This window comes from Aquarana catesbeiana, linkage group LG06 (assembly GCF_042186555.1).
Source record: "Aquarana catesbeiana isolate 2022-GZ linkage group LG06, ASM4218655v1, whole genome shotgun sequence".
NCBI lineage: Eukaryota > Metazoa > Chordata > Amphibia > Anura > Ranidae > Aquarana > Aquarana catesbeiana.
Window position 1 is genome coordinate 377,762,839 of NC_133329.1, and position 18,786 is coordinate 377,781,624.

Sequence of the window (18,786 nt, forward strand, 5' to 3'; positions counted from 1 at the left end):
TGCCGGGCTCCCCGAGGGACAGCTGGCACTTCTCCCTCCTCCATCAGGCCCATAGTGGCCTGTTTTCTGTCTCGCCCAAGGTCCATGTGGGGGTTTGGAAATCTGTCCCCACTCTCCTGCCTCTCTTCCGGTGGTGGTGGCGGGAGGCGAAGCGAGTGGTGGCAGGGGGCGGTGCCAGCGGCGGCAGGGGGCGGTGCCAGCGGCGGTGGCGGGCAGTGCCTGTCGTATATTCGCACCATAAGACGAAGGGACATTTTCCCCCATATTTCTGGGGGAAAAAAGTGCGTCTTATGGTCCAAAAAATACGGTACTACCTGTAGCATGACCTGAAGGACAATGAATGGTTAAGTGTTTAATGAAAGTAGTTACTCTTTAAGGGGAACCCCACATATTCAACCTTTAAATCCGACATATTCAACCTTTAAATCCTAATGAGAGATCAGACAGAATAAGGATGGTGTAGGGCCCTTTAATTAGTGACAACAACAATGTCCATGGTGCAGGCCTGATAGTCTTCACCGGCAGTTGGAGCTCATTAGATTATATCCAATAAAGCACAGTGATGGATGAACAGACTGACTGGCTTAAACAGGCTAATTGTACTCCTTGAAGTGGTTGTAGGTAAAGGTGTCTATGTACAGTGTTCAAGTAGAAGTGCAGTAAAGTGTTCCCGTGTAAAGGTGTCTGTACACAGTGTTCCAATAAAGTTACCAGGGAAATAATGCAGAAGGTGGGCGGTTGCCCTCTCACCAACGACTGGTCCGAACTAGATGACTTGAAGTCAGCGACCCGGAAAGAGATGTCCGCCGATGGAGCCGCCAGCGATGACACACGTGTGCGGAGTGTGAACAAACAGGGTGTTGAGCTGCTGAGCGGATGCCATGAAGATGTCTGGCGAACAGCCGCAGAGATGGCCCCTACGAGGCCGGGCTGGAGTTTCTTGACACCAGGTGGTAAGCCTCAACCCCTCTCTCCCCATCACGGAGAGATATGCTTTACACGAGACCCAGGAAGAAGAGAGTGCGTGGCAGAACTCCTATCTCCTTTATAGTCTCTCCCAGAAGTCCCTTGGATGGTAGCAAGGATCCCTGGGATATGTAGTCCTGGTGTATAGTTATGCAATGGAACCACCGGTCAAAGCGACTACTCATCCCACAATCCAGTGGGTTGGATTGCAAATATGATGACAATCACTGGCGTCCAGCACTAAAGAGATACAACTATAGATGATGAATGATGGGGAAGGCACATAATATTACACTTATAGTCTGCTATCGCTACATTTATTAAAAAAAAAGGAAAAAAGGTGTTTAAAATGTTTTTTATTTTATATCTATACAAAAATGTTTTTCCTTTCATTTCTATTCTAGGTAATCGATTACAATCACTTTAACCTGGGGTTCGTGGACCCCTAAGTGGTCTATTGATGGGTTTCAGGGGGTCTGTGAGGATCAGATAAAAAATAACATTTACATTAACGATACAGCCCTCCTTCTTATCCCAGGCAATGCTTTGCTATGAAAGAAATGAAAGAAAACACACAGTGTCACTGTACCAACTGCTAAGTGTCTCTTGACTCGTTGATCCATGTTTACCATTTCAATTTGTATCATCGTCCTCCACACAACCTTGTGATACTCCATAATAGCAAGTGCTAATTCCAATTTTCTAGTAGTAGTATTAGAGCCCTTGCACACTGGGGCGGGGGGCGGCGTCGGCGGTAAAACGCCGCTATTATTAGCGGCGTTTTACCGTCGGTATGCGGCCGCTAGCGGGGCGGTTTTACCCCCCGCTAGCGGCCGAGAAAGGGTTAAATATCACCGCAAAGCGCCTCTGCAGAGGCGCTTTGCCGGCGGTATAGCCGCGCCGTCCCATTGATTTCAATGGGCAGGAGCGGTATACACACCGCTCCTTCACCGCTCCGAAGATGCTGCTAGCAGGACTTTTTTTACCGCCCTGCCAGCGCATCGCTCCAGTGTGCAAGCCCTCGGGGCTTGCACACTGGAATGAAAGTAGCGGCACTTTCGGGGCGGTTTGCAGGCGCTATTATTAGCGCAATAGCGCCTGCAAACCGCCCCAGTGTGCAAGGGCTCTTAGTAGATTTGAGCAGAATTCTAATTGTTTTATTTCATTTGTAGAAGATGATTGTCTTTAATTTTTGTAATGAAAAAAAGTGGGATTTTGTCAAGATTGTTTACTTTATTCAAACTTTGTGTATGTCATATACATTATATTACAAAAAGTATTGGGACACCTGCCTTTACACACACATGAAATTTAGTGGCATCCCAGTCTTAGTCCGTAGGGTTCAATATTGCGTTGGCCCACCCTTTGCAGCTATAACAGCTTCAACTCTTCTGGGAAGGCTGTCCACAAGGTTTAGGAGTGTGTCTATGGGAATGTTTGACCATTCTTCCAGAAGTGCATTTGAGAGGTCAGGCACTGATGTGGACGAGAAGGCCTGGCTTGCAGTCTCCACTCAAATTCATCCCAAAGGTGTTCTATCAGGTTGAGGTCAGGACTTTTGTACAGGCCAGTCAAGTTCCTCCACCCCAAACTCGCTCATCAATGTCTTTATGGACCTTGCTTTGTGCACTGGTGAGCAGTCATGTTGAAAAAGGAAGGGGCCATCCCCAAACTGTTCCCACAAAGTTGGGAGGATAAAATTGTCCAAAATGTCTTGGTATGCTGACGCCTTAAGAGTTCCCTTCACTGGAACTAAGGGGCCAAACCCAACCCCTGAAAAAACAACCTCACACCATAATCCTCCCTCCACCAAATGATTTGGACCAGTGCACAAAGCAAGGTCCATAAAGACATGGATGAGCGAGTTTAAGGTGAAGGAACTTGACAGTGAGCCAGGCCTTCTTGTCCAACATCAGTGCCTGACCTCACAAATGCGTTTCTTGAGAAATGGTCAAACATTCCCATAGACACACTCCTAAACCTTGTGGACAGCCTTCCCAGAAGAGGTGAAGCTGTTATAGCTGCAAAGGGTGGGCCAACTCGATAGTTAACCCTACGGGCTAAGACTGTGATGCCATTAAAGTTCATGTGCGTGTAAAAGCTGTAATATAGTGTATGTATGAGGCAATCACATTTCAATAAAATAAAGTGCATATATTCATTGCATGCAAAGTTGTGTTTATGTGGATTTTTCTAGGAAGGGGGTTCATAGCTTTCTTTATAGTTTGCTTTATAAGATTCTTAAAGAGGTCACTCAAAAAAGCTGAAGAACCAGTGTCTTAGAGGATCTTTCGCGTGGCTTTTTGTTGCTTGTTTTCTCCTTATCTCTGCTCACCTGAAACACTATTGACTCATGCCCCTCTGCACAGTGCTTCAATCAACAACACTATCCAGGAAAGGATGGTGCTGATGATTAGAGCAGTGTGCATGGAGGCACGTTGAAGAGACCGGCCGTTGCATTGTGTGTGAGCAGTGTTCTGAACGTCCAAGGTATTTTAACCCTTTGCTGCAACATTTAGCAACCAAAAAAATAAAATAAAAGACCAGCATTTATTACTGTATATGCTGCCTGACTGCCTTGCAATAATACATACAAAGGGTTCAATTGAGCATTAAAGAGGAGCTAAACATAATTTAAGTAAAACCATCTTCTTGATTATTTGGAATTGCTGCATGTATTTTGGATATTATCATACATGTGCATATAAAAAGCACTTGCCAAATGTGTACTTTATCCTCTACTGGTAAAATTCCGGCAACGGCCATCACAGCTGTGGGCATGTGAAGCTGGTTCCCAGTCATATTTTAAATTTTGTACTACTGATTGGCCAGCATGCACCTCCTGGTTAAATGCTCAGGATGTCCTATTACTCCTGGGATCAATGATGCCGATATCCCAGAAGTCAACAGGATATTCTAATGACGTCAATTGCCTAGGCAGCCACAACCGGAAGTGCTGCGGAAATCAAAACAAATAATGTACAGTGGGGACGGAAAGTATTCAGACCCCCTTAAATTTTTCACTCTTTGTTACATTGCAGCCATTTGCTAAAATCATTTAAATTCATTTTTTTCCCCTCAGTAATGTACACACAGCACCGCATATTGGCAGAAAAACACAGAATTGTTGACATTTTTGCAGATTAAAAAAAAAAAAAAAACTGAAATATCACATGGTCCTAAGTATTCAGACCCTTTGCTGTGACACTCATTTAACTCAGGTGCTGTCCATTTCTTCAGATCATCCTTGAGATGGTTCTATATTTGAGTCCAGTTGTGACTTGATTAGGAAAGCCACACACCTGTCTATATAAGACCTTACAGCTCACAGTGCATGTCAGAGCAAATGAGAATCATGAGGTCTAAGGAACTGCCTGAAGAGCTCAGAGACAGAATTGTGGCAAGGCACAGATCTGGCCAAGGTTACAAAAAAATTCTGCTGCACTTAAGGTTCCTAAGAGCACAGTGGCCTCCATAATCCTTAAATGGAAGACGTTTGGGACAACCAGAACCCTTCCTAGAGCTGGCCGTCCGGCCAAACTGAGCTATCGGGGGAGAAGGGCCTTGGTGAGAGAGGTAAAGAAGAACCCAAAGATCACTGCAACTGAGCTCCAGAGATGCAGTCGGGAGATGGGAGAAAGTTGTAGAAAGTCAACCATCACTGCAGCCCTCCACCAGTCGGGGCTCATATCGTGCCACGGTGAACAGTGAGTGTAGCAAAATTGCCCTTGCTGACATCATCACCCCGCCTTTCATTGATGTGGAACTTGCCCCCAGACAGCCACCCACAGCTCCCGGACAGCAACAGATTTGTGTGTAACTATCTTGGTTGCTTGTGAAGCCACAGCCCCATTTGAATAATGTGTCCGGGTTTTAGGCAGATTGGAACCCGGACACATGATTTAAAACCCGGATTGTTCGGGTGAATCCTGGACAGGTGGCAACCCTAGTGCACGCGCCCACAAAATAGAGTTCCCGAGCCGACGTACAATGTCGGCAATTTGTGGGAACGAGCCGACCTGTCGCAGTGCAACGACGGCGGTTGTTTGGCAAGTGGTTAATTAGTATAAGGGTCAGTGTGTTTTAGATTGGATAAAAAGAAATGCAAAATGCCCACTATTGTTTTTGGGATATAATACGGATACATACAACACCTAACATACACATATGTGGTATGGCTGTAATCGTCAGAAGCAGGAAAATGTAATTTGGGTTTTCCTTTGGTGGTACAAAAAACACACTCACTTCCAGTGCTAATAGGTCTTCCAAGGTGTGGAGTAACAGATGTCAAATAAAATGGTGGTGTGAAAGGTATATATGGTATCCAAAGCTGGGTGGATGCTGCCTTCCTCAGATGGGGTAGCCTAGCTCTGAGGAAGGAGGTGCGCCCCCGAAACGCGTTAGCTGTACCCCGTGTTCTGTGCATGTCCATGCATTGTTTTTATGGCCTTTTGTCAGTTGCATTTTGTGAGTACCCACTTTAACCACTTGCTGCCCGCCCGCTGTCATATGACAGTGGGACGGTGCAGCTGTTGTTCTGGGCCGCCGTCATATGACGGCGCAGCCTACCAGGCAGCCCAGGGGGCGCGCACGCCCGCCAAATTGCTCGGGTCCCGGTGCGCGTGCCCGGCGGCCGCGATGTCCGCCAGGCCCCCCTTGATTGCCCGGTAACCGAGCAGGACCGTGGATCTGTGTGTGTAAACACACAGATCCATGTCCTGTCAGATGGGAGTAGACCGATGGTGTGTTCCTTGTACAGAGGAACACCGATCGGTCTCCTCCCCTTGTGAATACCCTCCCCACACAGTTAGAATCACTCCCTAGCAACACATTAACCCCTACAGCGCCCCCTCCTGGTTAACCCCTTCATTGCCAGTCACATTTATACAGTAATCAATGCATTTTTATAGCACAGATCGCTGTATAAATGTGAAAAAAAAAAAAAATTTGACAAAATTGTCCGATGTGTCCGCCGCAATATCGTAGTCACGATAAAAATCGCAGATCGCCGCCATTACTAGTAAAAAAAAAATAATAATAAAAATGCTATAAATCTATCCCCTTATTTTGTAGACGCTATAATTTTTGCGCAAACCAATAAATATACGCTTATTGCGATATTTTTTACCAAAAATATATAGAAGAATTCGTATTGGCCTAAACTGAGGAAAAAATTTGTTTAAAAAAAAAAAAATTTGGATACTTATTATAGCAAAAAGTAAAAAATATTGTGTTTTTTTTCAAACTTGTCACTCTTGTTTTGTTTATAGCACAAGAAATAAAAAACGCAGGGGTGATCAAATACCACCAAAAGAAACCTCTATTAGTGGGGAAAAAAATGATAAAAATTTCATTTGGGTACAGTGTAGTATGACTGCGCAATTGTTATACAAAGTGCGACAGCGCTGAAAGCTGAAAATTGGCTTGGGCAGGAAGGGGGTGAAAATGCCCTGTATGGAACTAGTTAATATAAAACATTTTTATTATTAAATTATCTTTGGTAATGCACTAGGTGTGCACGCCTTCCATTTCTGTTTTTCTTGTATTTCCTTTGGTGGTAGGTTATGGTAGTAACAAGAAATATACAGCTAAATTTTAAAATATTTTTTTTGGGGGGGTTTCCTTCGATAATAAAAAAAAAAAATCACAAATTTACAACCAAATGAAAGCCCAATTTGTCCTGAAAAAAAACTGCGGTATAATCCACCTGGATGCACAAACTAGTTGTGATGATATCTATGGTTTTACTAACACATGTCAAAGTCACAAAATTGGGCTTAGGCATTAATGTTTTACCCTTAGGCACGAAGGGGTTAAAAATGCAGGGCTGGCTTGTGCAAACAAAGTTATGCTGCCCACAGCTTCCAAATTCATGTTTCTAAAGTACGTTAAAAAATGTAACAGAAATACTTGGTCTGGTTGGGATCACATCACGTCTTTCGACTTGTGTTGAAAATAAGCAATGCATGCTAACATGGATAGCAATATAGACCTGTCTTTTAGTTGTGTACTTCATAGATATAGAGAATATTGATGTACCTGTTTTGGACATCAAACCTGAAAGCTGGACAGTTGAGGAGGAAAGAGAGACCCAGCTGAGGGATGGTGTGGAAGTGTTTTCTCACCAGCCGCCGGTGGTATTGGCTATTTTTTTTAAGTTTTTGATAATACATTCCCTTTAAACTCCCATTGGGTGATAATAAACATAACCTTTCTAAGTGAATGAAGCAGAGTGTGGTTTTATCATCTGGGGAAACGGAGCCCAGAAGAAGATGGAACGCTCTCACAAACCTTGAGTTATAATGTCCCAGCTGAAATATTTTTCTACGCTGCCGTGAGAGCTGGGTATTTCACAGTGAGGAATATTATTAGGATGAGAAGGCAAAAGCAATTTTAAAAGAGAAATATTACTGAATCTTTAGGGACTTTGCCCTATAAATTACCTGCTGAGAAGTTGGTGCATGGAGTTTATACCTGATGATGCATAGTAGGAGAGCAATGACATACACAAAGGACTTTATTTCAAGGGTGACTCCAGGAGAAAAATATGCATAAAGTAAAAATTACATATATAATGAGGTCTGTGAAAAGTATTAACACATTTCTTGTTTATCTAAGTACCAAGTAACATAGTTTTATGAGGTTTCAAAATTCAGGAAGTGAGGGTAACACAACTAGGACACAGATATAGGCATACACAAGGGGTGTGCCTGGGCATTGGCAATCCTGGGGTTGGCAACCCGTGAATTGCGATCTACCCATCGATCGTGGGCCGGGGACAGGTAATCCTTCTTTGCCGTCCCCTACAACCTGGACAGGAGGGGCAGCAGGGGTGGAATTTTGTCAAACCTATCTGTATTTTTCTCCTGCTGCAGCTGAAAGTAGGCTTCTCCTTCTCTCCCTCTTGCCGACATTCAACTGCCACGGGTGGAAAATACAGGGGATCGGTACCGATATATGCCACCCCCACCACCTTTCCTGTTTCTGTTCTTCTTCTTTCTGCTGCCTGGGTCCCCCTTGCTCCCCCCCCCATTGTTTCAGGATGAAGAGTGGGGAAGAGGCCGGTAAATATGTCATATACGCATATGTGTTGGAGTTTTGAGGTGCACACCCGAATGCAATAGGCTGTGCACACCTACAGACACAGATGATAATAAAGTGCTGACAGTGGCATTAACCCATCCCCACTTTGTCTGGTTGGGCTTTATTAAAACAGGGGACTCTAGTCTAAATACAGTAAAACCTTGGTTTGAAAGTAACTAGGTTTGAGAGCGTTTTGCAAGACAAGCAAAATGTTTTAATACATTTTGCCTTGATATACAATCAATGTCTTGATATAAGAGTAGCGTCATGTCACAACTGCAGTATAAAAAAGAAGAGAGGAGCCTCTAAGTGTAGCAATATGGTTACATTTAATGAAGGTACAACATTTAGCATATTGCTACACTTAGAGGTGCCTCTCTTCTCTTTTATACCCTGTAAAAAAAATGCTTTGATATACAAGTGCATTGGATTACAAATTATGCTCGCAAATGAAGGTTTTACTGTACATAATTCTGTAGGCAGGTGCAGTCTTTTTTCTCCACTGTAGGTGGCGCTCATGTAGTTATACAGTTATATAGTTAGCAAGGTTGACCCATATAGCGTCGTCAATTTACACTGTGCTCCACACATACATCGCACTCTCACATCGGTCCCTACCCTCAAGGAGCCCACAATCCAAGGTCCCCAACTCACATTCATATACTAGGGCCAATTTTTGGACAGAAGCCAATAAACCTACCAGCATGTCTTTGGAGTGTGGGAGGAAACCAGAGTACCCGGAGGAAACCCACGCAGGCACAGGGAGAACATGCAAGCTCCAGGCATGTAGTGTCGTGGTTGGGATTCGAACTAGCGACCTACACCACTGTGCCGCCCATCATCTGTAGCGCAATGCAGGTGGAGGGGGAAGTCGAGAGGAGCCAAGTTCTTCTATGATCGCCTCAGTTACAGGGAGGTAGCATTCAATTGAATTCTGGTGTCCCATGTGACCTTGGTGACCATCTTGCAACAGACAGGCTATTTAAAGTGATTCTAAAGGCTTACAATTTTTTACCTTCATGCATTCTATGTGCAGTAACCCCCCAGTCCCCCCCTAATAGTTAACTGAGCCTTATCATGATCCAGTGATGTGCACAAGAGCCTCAACTCTCCGGGGACTCTCTTTCCCCATTGGCAGAGACAGCAGCGGGGGCCATTGGCACCCACTGCTGTCAATCACAGCCAGTGAGTCAATGAGGAGAGGGGGAGGGTCTGAGCATTGGCTCTGTGCATACAGAGCAGCGGCTCAGGAGTGAGCCTGCTTGGGTGCCCCTGTTGAATTCTGCTTACTCTGGGGCCACTCAGCAGAAGGTAGGGGCCAGGAGAGGGACCCAAGAAGAGGAAGATTGGGGTTACTCTGTGCAAAACTGCTGCACAGAGCAGGTAAGTATAACATGTTTGGTATTTGGAAAAAAAAAATTGCCTTTACTATCACTTTAAGACCTTGGCTCCCAGGTTTGGCACGCATTTCGCGTGTGGGTACAGGTCAACCATCTGTCAGGGATAGTGCTTAGCATCAGGGAGGGATTCCAGACGAGTAGGGAAAGTTCAAGGACATGCCTTCCTTCTTGGAAGCCCCCCCCTCATGTCGGTATAGACCGGCTAGGCCACATTAAGACAGATGCTGTCGACACACCTGGGACCCACTGCTATTATGTATCACTGTACGTTTTGTGAGTGCCACCTGGTGAGGTTGTCTTACCACCAGGCTAGTTGTGCATTGCTGAGCTTCAATTTCAATAAAGTTCTGTTTTTATGCAATTGGACTCTGAATGTTTACTGCACCTCCCCACAATCCGTAATACAAGAAGGACCTTTTGTTGCTCTCCTGATTTGTTCTTTCTTGTAACCTATTTTGTTAAAGTAGTGTACAAAGCTTTCCAAAAGATAAAGCAATTATTTTCATGGAAAGAGCGATTATTTTCATGACAAACGTAATTCTCCTATGGGACAATCCAAGTTGCTTTGTATCTCTTAAAAAATTCCCTATATCAAACTTATAGTGTGAAATCAGCAAGTGTTGTAGGGTTGGGCAAGTAATCTCATTACTGGCATCAGTAGATACAGCTCCACTGAGGACTGCACATTACAAATGCTCTCCACAAGAGTGCCAGCAGAGCTAGGTATGCTCTGATATATTAACTTCTACTAATTAAAAGCCATGAATTATAGTGTTTTACTATATCTTTTTTTTTTTCTCGTTTTTACAAGTTCATTGTCTGAAGAAAACTATTTCTGTTGGTGTTCTAAAAGTTTTATCTCCCAACTGGTGGAAGAAATACCAAAATACTGTTCTTATTTTACTGGATTTAAAATCAACTCCACCCAACACTTTATATATTGCAGTTCTCTGTGATTGGTGGCAAGTTTAATTATGTTTTCTCTATCTTTCCGGGACACCGGTGGAGAGATATCTGTATCAGAATATCCAGGTCATCTTACTACTCTGGCAATTACAAAGGCAATTGAGGCTGGGTTCACACCATTGCGCACCCCCGCATCCAATTCTAGACATGTGCGATTTGGTTCGTAAGGAATAGATTTTCGTACGAATTTGTTAGTATTTGTACATTCGGATCAATTCGAACATCCGAATAGCTGAAAGAACCAAAATACGAAAATGATGAAATTACGAATAAGCAAAATAACGAACATGTGAAAATACGAACTTGCGAACGGATAAACTTACAAAAATATGAAACTCTGAAACAGTAAAAGAAAGAAAATGACATTTATAACGAATGATTTGCACTTTGTATATTCAATCCTTTGTCTGTTCGTAATTTTGTATTTTAATTCATGTGTTCGTATTTTCGTTTCTTCGTCTGTTCGTAATTTTGTATTTTAATTCATGTGTTCGTATTTTTATTTCTTCGTCTGTTCGTAATTTCGTTTGTTTGTGTTCTCAAATCGTTCTTTTGAATGGACAGTGTAAGTGTATCTTAATATGTGTGTTCGTAATTTTGTGTTCTCTAATCATTCTTTTGAATGGGCAGTTTATTAATGAGTGATGTATCTTACTTAATATCTTTAACCAATCAGCTTATCCCTTTTGTGTCTGAGTCACACGGCATTCCTGAATCTTTTTAGATTCAGTTGAGGAGGAGACTGAGCCAGGTCTGGTGACTGAGGGAGTAGACTGGAGTAAGTACAGGACTTATTAGAAAAGCAAGCATCGGATCATTATTCTTTATTTCCTATGAAAGTACGAAAAAGGCAATCTCAGAAAAGTAACAATTACAAAATTACGAGTAGTGTACCGAATAAACGAAAATTATTATGTAACAAAATGACGAATTTCGTATCAAAGAAAATTAGACTAATGGAATTCCGAATCATTTTGTATCAACAAAAACATAACTGTTACAAAAATACGAACAAGCCTGAATATGAAAACTCGCGTCTTACAAAATTATGAATTGTTACGAATCAACGGAAACGCAAACTAAAGGCAAATAGACTGTGCACTTTCCAAAGAGCAGCTGCACAATGCAAGTGGCTTAGTAAATGAGGTAAAGCTTTACTTTGCAAAGAATACCCAATCACGTGCAAGGTAAATAAAAAAAAAAAAAAAACTGCATTTTTGCTTGCACATGATTGGATGATGGAAGTCAGCAGAGCTTCTGCTCATTTGCTAAGCTCTGGAGCAACTGCTCTTGTAGGGTGCAACTGCACTTTGCAAATTGCACAGTCCATATGCCTTTAGTAAATCAACCCCTGTGTGTGGCCCTTGGGTGATGTCAGAGGCCACATTTGAGGCTCCATTTAGCTCATAAGTTGATAACCACTGAAATAACCCAACATTCCCAGGCTCAATTAAAAGATTTGTTGATTCCTCGGCTGATGTATTTTCATTTTTTTTTTTTTTTTTTTTTTTTTTGCTGTCATGTCCCGATGAGTACTGGGTGGAACAATACAGAATGCCAACACTCAAGCAATCTGAAAAGCATTGGGGTTGATTTACTAAAGTCAAATAGACTGTGCACTTTGCAAGAGCACTTTTGCAGAGCTTAGCAAATGGGGAGAAGCTTCACTTTACAAAGAATACCCAATCACATGCAAGGCAAATGAAAAAAACAGCATTTTTTGCTTGCACACGATTGGATGATGTAATTCAGCAGAGCTCCCCCTCATTTACTAAGCTCTGGAGCAACTGAACTTGCAAAAGTGCACAGTCTATTTGTCTTTAGTAAATCAACCCCAGAATATCTCAATAATTAGAACCCAAGGATGGCTGCTCTGACAATACACAATAATGGTGCCTTGTGGCATTTTGGTCTTGTCACATTGGCGTAACTGTGAATACAAATCGACAAGTGTTTTCTATAATGCAGCACAGGCCACCCAGTGGTCAATATCATTACACCTGCTGCTCCAATAAATAATAAAGAGGATTCACACTGACACTGAGTAATTATAATTCCCCCTCTATGCGTATGAATCTGAAGTGCGTATTGATCGCTGTCACCATAAGGGAGCCCTGAAAATATAACTGGCTTTCTGTTTTTTGCATCCAGCAGATACATAAATAGATTTTATCCATCTTCTCAATACAGTAACATTTATATACAAGCACCAAGAAGTACTTTCTTTTGATGAATTAAGCATCGTTCAGCAAGCTCCGATGTTTACCAGGATGCCTTTTATTCCTTTGCATGAATTAAATATTAGAGTTTTTTTGAGATGGAATTTTTAAAACCGACTCGGGCGTCCCTTGGATGCTCCTTTTTTCAAGAAGCAATTCTCATCCCGAGCACACAGATCACAGCGAGGTGTCTCTTGCATAGCGCAGAAAGGCTTAATTTTGTTTTCATACCTGTCAATAGAAGTAACATCCACCCAGGAAACCAAACACTTAATTTCTGTCTTGTGGGTGTTGCTGTCTGTCCAAAGAAGCGACGCGGCTATTGTTAAAGATCAAACCGAGAGAATGCTGCTTCCTTTTATTTTCTGCTGAAATCAATAATAAAAAAAAAAATGTTCATACTGCATACCTTGGGCAAGTTAAGTATGATGTGTTAGGACCGAAAACAACAATTCATTGTATTTTATCTGTGCCATTTAACCCCTGAAAATAGTATTAACCCAACAACAAAAATTTAATATATCTACTTCTATTTTTTGCAATACGGCACTGCGTCACTTTAACTGACAATTGTTGGTTGGTTTTTGGTTGGGGTTTTTTATTTTTTTTTAAATTTATTTATTTATTCTTTATTTTTTTTATTTTATTGTTTGGATGGGGTGGGGATGGTGGGTTCTAAATATTGTATAGAAGGGTTTAGTAGATAAACAATACAATTGAGAAAAGTGATTTAAGGTAGAAGAGCAAAGATAAAAGTGTATATATACAGTCTACTCTTTATTTTTTTTCTTTGTTTCTACATATCTTTTTGTACAGGATTGTATTGTTTGTCCTAAATGTAAAAAATTGAATAAAAATTGAATTATAAAAAAAAACCTGACAATTGTGCGGTCGTGCGACGTACACAAACAAAATTGACGTCCTTTTTTACCCCACAAATAGAGCTTTCTTTTGTTGGTATTTAATCACCTCTGCGGTTTTTATTTTTTGCGCTATAGACAAAAAAAGCGATAAACAAAAAAAAAACAAAACAATATTTTTTACTTTTTGCTATAATTAATATCCAAAAAATAAAAATGTCTTCATCAGTTTAGGCCAATATGTATTCTACATTTTGGTAAAATCGCAATAAGCATATATTAATTGGTTTGCACAAAAGTTATAGTGCCTACAATATAGGGGATATATTTATGGCATTTTCAATATTCAGTTTTTTTTTTTACTAGTAATGGCGGTGATCAGCGATTTTTAGCGGGACTGCGACATTGCGGCGGACAGATCGGACACTTTTGACACTTTTTTGGGACCATTGACATTTATACAGCGATCAGTGCTAAAAAAAGCTACTGATTACTACATAAATGTCACTGGCAGGGAAGGGGTTAACACTAGGGGGCGATCAAGGCTTTAAGTGTTCCCTAGGGAAGTGTTTCTAACTGTGGGGGGAGGGGACTGATTGGAGGAGGCGAGAGATTGCTGTTCCTTATCACTAGGAACAGCAGATCTCTCTCTACTTCCCTGACAGAACAGGGATCTGTCTGTTTACATTGAGGATCACACTTAACCCTTTGATCGCCCCTGGTGTTAACCCCTTCCCTGCCAGTGTCATTAGTACAGTAACAGTGCATTTTTTTAGCGTCACTGGTCCCCAAAAATGTGTCAAAAATGTCAGTTAGGTGTCCAATTTGTCCGTCGCAATGTTGCAGTCCCGCTATAAATCACCGATCGCCGCCATTACTAGTAAAAGAAAAAATAAATAAAAATTTCATAAAAATATCCCATAGTTTGTAGACGCAATAACTTTTGCACAAACCAATCAATATACACTTATTGGGATTTTTTTTACCAAAAATATTTAGCAGAATACATCGATGAAGAAATTGAATTTTATACTTTACTATTTTATTTATTTTATTGGATATGTTTTATAGCAGAAAGTAAAAAATATATATATATTTTTTTTTCAAAATTATCGCTCTTTTATTGTTTATAGTGCAAAAAATAAAAACTGCAGAGGTGATCAAATACCACTAAAAGAAAGCTCTATTTGTGGGAAAAAAGGCCCCTAATTTTATTTGGGTACAGCATTGCACCACCGCGCAATTGTCAGTTAAAGTAACACAGTGCCACATCACTGGGGCTGAAGTGGTTAAAGGAAGTTGAAAAATAGCAGACTTAAAGGATATTTTCACCTTTAAAAAAATAATAAATGCACATGTTTTGCAGATAAAAAAAGGTGCATTTTTTTTTTTTTTTTTGACAACAGAATCTGCCGAGCATTGCACCTGCGATCATTGGATGTCAGGCACTGCTGAGAACTCTCCGTATGGGCAGACAGCTACTCAGCTTCAGGAACTGCCAGAGAACCTTGAGAACCATTGACAACTACAAGCCATCTTTACAGTGGCAGATGGGACTTGTACTTCATTATTCACAGAACTATGTGAATGAATGACAAGGCTGTGTGGGAGGAGCCCTGCACAGCTGCATTTTTTTTTAAATTGTATATAGGAACATGGTGGGAAGGTGGCATTGCCTTAATCCTAAAGTCAGATAGAAATAGAATACCCTCCAAAGAGCAGGGACTATTTGTTGGCACTACAGACAACTAAGCTCCGAAATTAAAATATACAAATCTTCATTACAAAGTACAATAATCCATAGAATAAATTAAAAGCATGATCGGTTGTAGAAATGATCGGTTGCAGGAAAGAAAAGCGTTCAACTGTGTTGATGGGGGAATCCCTCCCACAGCGTTATCATGTTCTGCTGGTGGGGAGCCTTACCTGCCGGCAGAACACAATGATCACTGCCACTGGCAGTAATTGCATGCAAAAAATTCAACAGTCTGGCTGTACTGAAGTCGATTCCTGAACTGACTTTAGTACAACCAGCCTGCCCATAGATGGATCCAATCTTGGTTGGTCCCTGCTGAACCGGCTGAGATATGATCGCCACAAGCATCCCCCCCGTGGGAGACAGACAGTGGATGGGAAGACGGCGATTGCCACAAGCACACCCACCATCCCCCCACCCCCGCGGGAGACAGTTGGCTGTTGGCAAGGCGTCGATTGCCGCAAGCTCACCAGTGATCCCCCCCCCCGGGTGTTAGATAAATGAGAAGGTGGCTGCGGAGACTAACCTTAACATAGGAGGCAGGGGGAATGAAGAGCTGGGCCATTCTCCTCTCTGTTCTCCTCTGAGCTGAACAGAAAGTGTGTCCTGAAACACGATTGGGAGTCCTAAGACTGCCTGGCCACTTGGGTCTCAGGAGCTGCTTCCTGATTGGCCAGGAGGAGAATCAGGAAGACAATAGTGAATATTAATTTGCTAATGTCACACAACTGGGCGGGCTCAGGGCGCAGTGCACTGCGCCCTGAGCCCACCTATTTTTTAAGCCAATTAGAGTCTTAGGCTCTAATCATGTGCTTCAAAAAAAAAAACCCGTTGGAATCCATGTGCCCGGCGTCCTGCATGTAGATTAGGGGGCTGGGCGCATGGATTAGAGGGGCAGTACCCCTGCGCCCCGTATGGACAGGTCGCCACTGCTCCTTTGTCTATTTATGTCAAATTTTCTTTCCTATTAAAAACAAATGGTTTGTATGTATTTGTTTGCATTGGCTGTGTTTTCCTGTATAAACAAGTCTAAGCATTTTCATATTGTCCTTTCAGCTCCCAATCCTTGCGCCGCTGGCAATGGAAGGGGCCCGTGTTCTCATCTGTGCCTGATCAACTTCAACAGAACCGCGGCTTGTGGCTGTCCACACCTGATGAAGCTTTCCTCTGACAAGAAGACATGCCAAGGTAAGGATTAACGCTAAGTTTGGTTCAAATCTCATCTTTTCTATAAATCCCCTCCCCCCAGGGTCCAAGCCTCTGATTTGGTATTTTAAAGCCCAACTCCGGCCATCATTCATGTAAGCTAAAGAAAGGATCAACAAGATCAACAGTCCACATCATACCAGCCATCTGTGAAATCCGCCCAAGCATGTCATAAGGCTGTGAGATATAACACAATAAATGTAACAGGTAGACAGAAGGATCATAAATGAACACAACCTGAGATCATACATAGTATGGATAGCCTAACACTAATGCAGAAAAGACTAGTGGGCTGAATCGCAGTCCGTGGAGTGCTGTGCATGTTTCTAGGTGATTCCTGTGCAGTTCAGTGTGGTGCAATTTTGCATCCTATTCATATGAATGGGCTGCAAATCGCACCAGTTTGCATGAAAAGTAGCGCAGCCATTACTTTTCAAAAATGCACCACACCAAATCGCATGGTACTACGGTACCATGCAATCTAGGGCAGACAAATGCACTGCATTTGTGGTCTGTGTTTGGGGTGCCATTACCAATGTATTGACACCCGCAGCAGATCACAAAGGCAGCGCGTTAAAACGTGGAGGGGAAATTCTGTATGTATGCAGGGTCGGCACTCCTGCTAGGTGAACTAGGCAGCCACCTAGGGCGCACTGCTGCCTAGGGGGTGCAGTCAAGACCCGCTGACTTCCCCGTTTACCTGGCTGGGGAACACGAGGGGCCCTACACAGGGTTGGGGCGCTGACTGACTGCAGAGAAAGCATCAGCCATGGAGGACATCTGTCATGGCTGCTACATAAGAGGTCAGCAGCAGCTCAGTCTGTAAGGAGGGCACAGTAGAGTAGGCGTGCACAGCTGGGGAGATGGAGGAGGTGGGCATGAGGTCAGCGGAGGAGGCGTGCACAGCTGGGGAGATGAAGGAGGCGGGCATGAGGTCAGCGGAGGAGATGGGCACAGCTGGGGAGGCCGAGGAGGCGAGCATGAGGTCAGCAGAGGAGGCGGGCACAGCTGGGGAGGCAAAGGAGCCGGTGTCTTGCCGAGAAAGTTCCCCCGGCAGATAAGGACCCCCCTGTTCTGCGCAGGTGCTGCTCTTGCGCAGTACCAACGACTAGCAGCCGCCGAAAATAGCCGAAGCTGAAAAACTCCATTCAGCTGTAGACGGCGCCTGCGCCCTAGGTCCAGGTTCAAGCCCCACCATCCAAGTGGACCTAGAGGGAGAATAAAAAAGTGCCGAGCGCAGCGAGGCCGTGCCCGAAGAGTGGCGAGCGAAGCGAGCCCGAGAGGGGCCCTCTTACAGGCGCCGTGTACAGTTGATTTCTACTCTATTTCACTTCGGCTATTTCCGCCGGCTCCTACTGCGCAGGCGCTGCGCCTGTGCAGTAGAGGGGGGTCCTTATCCGCCGAGAGGAACTTTCTCGGCAGAACACCGGGCATGAGGTCAGTGGAGGAGGCGTGCACAGCTGGGGAGACAGAGGAGGCGGGCATGAGGTCAGCGGAGGAGGCGAGCACAGCTGGGGAGACAGAGGAGGCAGGCATGAGATCAGCGGAGGAAGCGGAGGAGGCATGACTCTGAACGTAGCTGCTGAGTCTGGTGAGCCTGCTCTCTGATCCTGTCACCTGCATGGCCTTAGGCAAGACTAACAACACCCCGGGCCCCACCCCCCAGCGTCCCCGCGCGGGTGGGGTGAGGGGTGAGGGAGGTTGCGGGGAGTGTTAGTCATGCCTAGTGCCTGAAATAGTTAAGAACCAGCTAGACATGTGCAGAACAAAAATATGTGTTTAGTTTCATTTCAGTTTGTTACTTACATAAATTTGTTTAGTTAAATTCGTTTAACTCATTTAATTCATTTTCGGAATTCGTTTTGTTTATTAATATTCTAATCAATTTGAATTTTTGGAATTCAAATTTGAATCGATTCAAATAGTTTTCGACTTCAAATAGCTTTCAAATTCGAAAAGTTTTTGAACTCTAATATTTTTCGAATTGTAATCGTTTTCTAAATTGAAAAGTTTTCCAATTTCCAAAGAGAACAACATAGAATAGAAAATAAAGGAATAAGATAGAAAAAAATATATAATAGAGAAGAAAAGAATATAACAGAAAATAAAATAATAAAATATAATTGAGTAAAACAGAATAAAATAGAATAGAAAATAAAAGAACAGAAAAGAATTGAATAGAATAGAATATAAACAAATAGAAAAAAATAGAAAGACTATAGCCATCTTCTGAAATTCAAATAGAAAAGAATAAAATAGAAAAGAATATAATTAAAAAATCAATAGAATAGAAATTCTAATTTGAATAGACTAGAAAAGAATAGAATAAA

General features: G+C 42.8%; 1 protein-coding gene across 6 annotated transcripts in view; it reads left to right on the forward strand.

The window, feature by feature from the left end:
- Positions 1-18,786, forward strand: part of LRP1B (LDL receptor related protein 1B) — a 2,172,167-nt gene that overhangs the window by 1,406,030 nt on the left and 747,351 nt on the right. For all 6 annotated transcript variants that reach the window (XM_073634235.1, XM_073634238.1, XM_073634240.1 and 3 more), the window contains exon 28: positions 16,307-16,438. In XM_073634235.1, the coding sequence (XP_073490336.1) occupies positions 16,307-16,438 (132 nt within the window). The remainder of the gene's footprint in view (positions 1-16,306; positions 16,439-18,786) is intronic.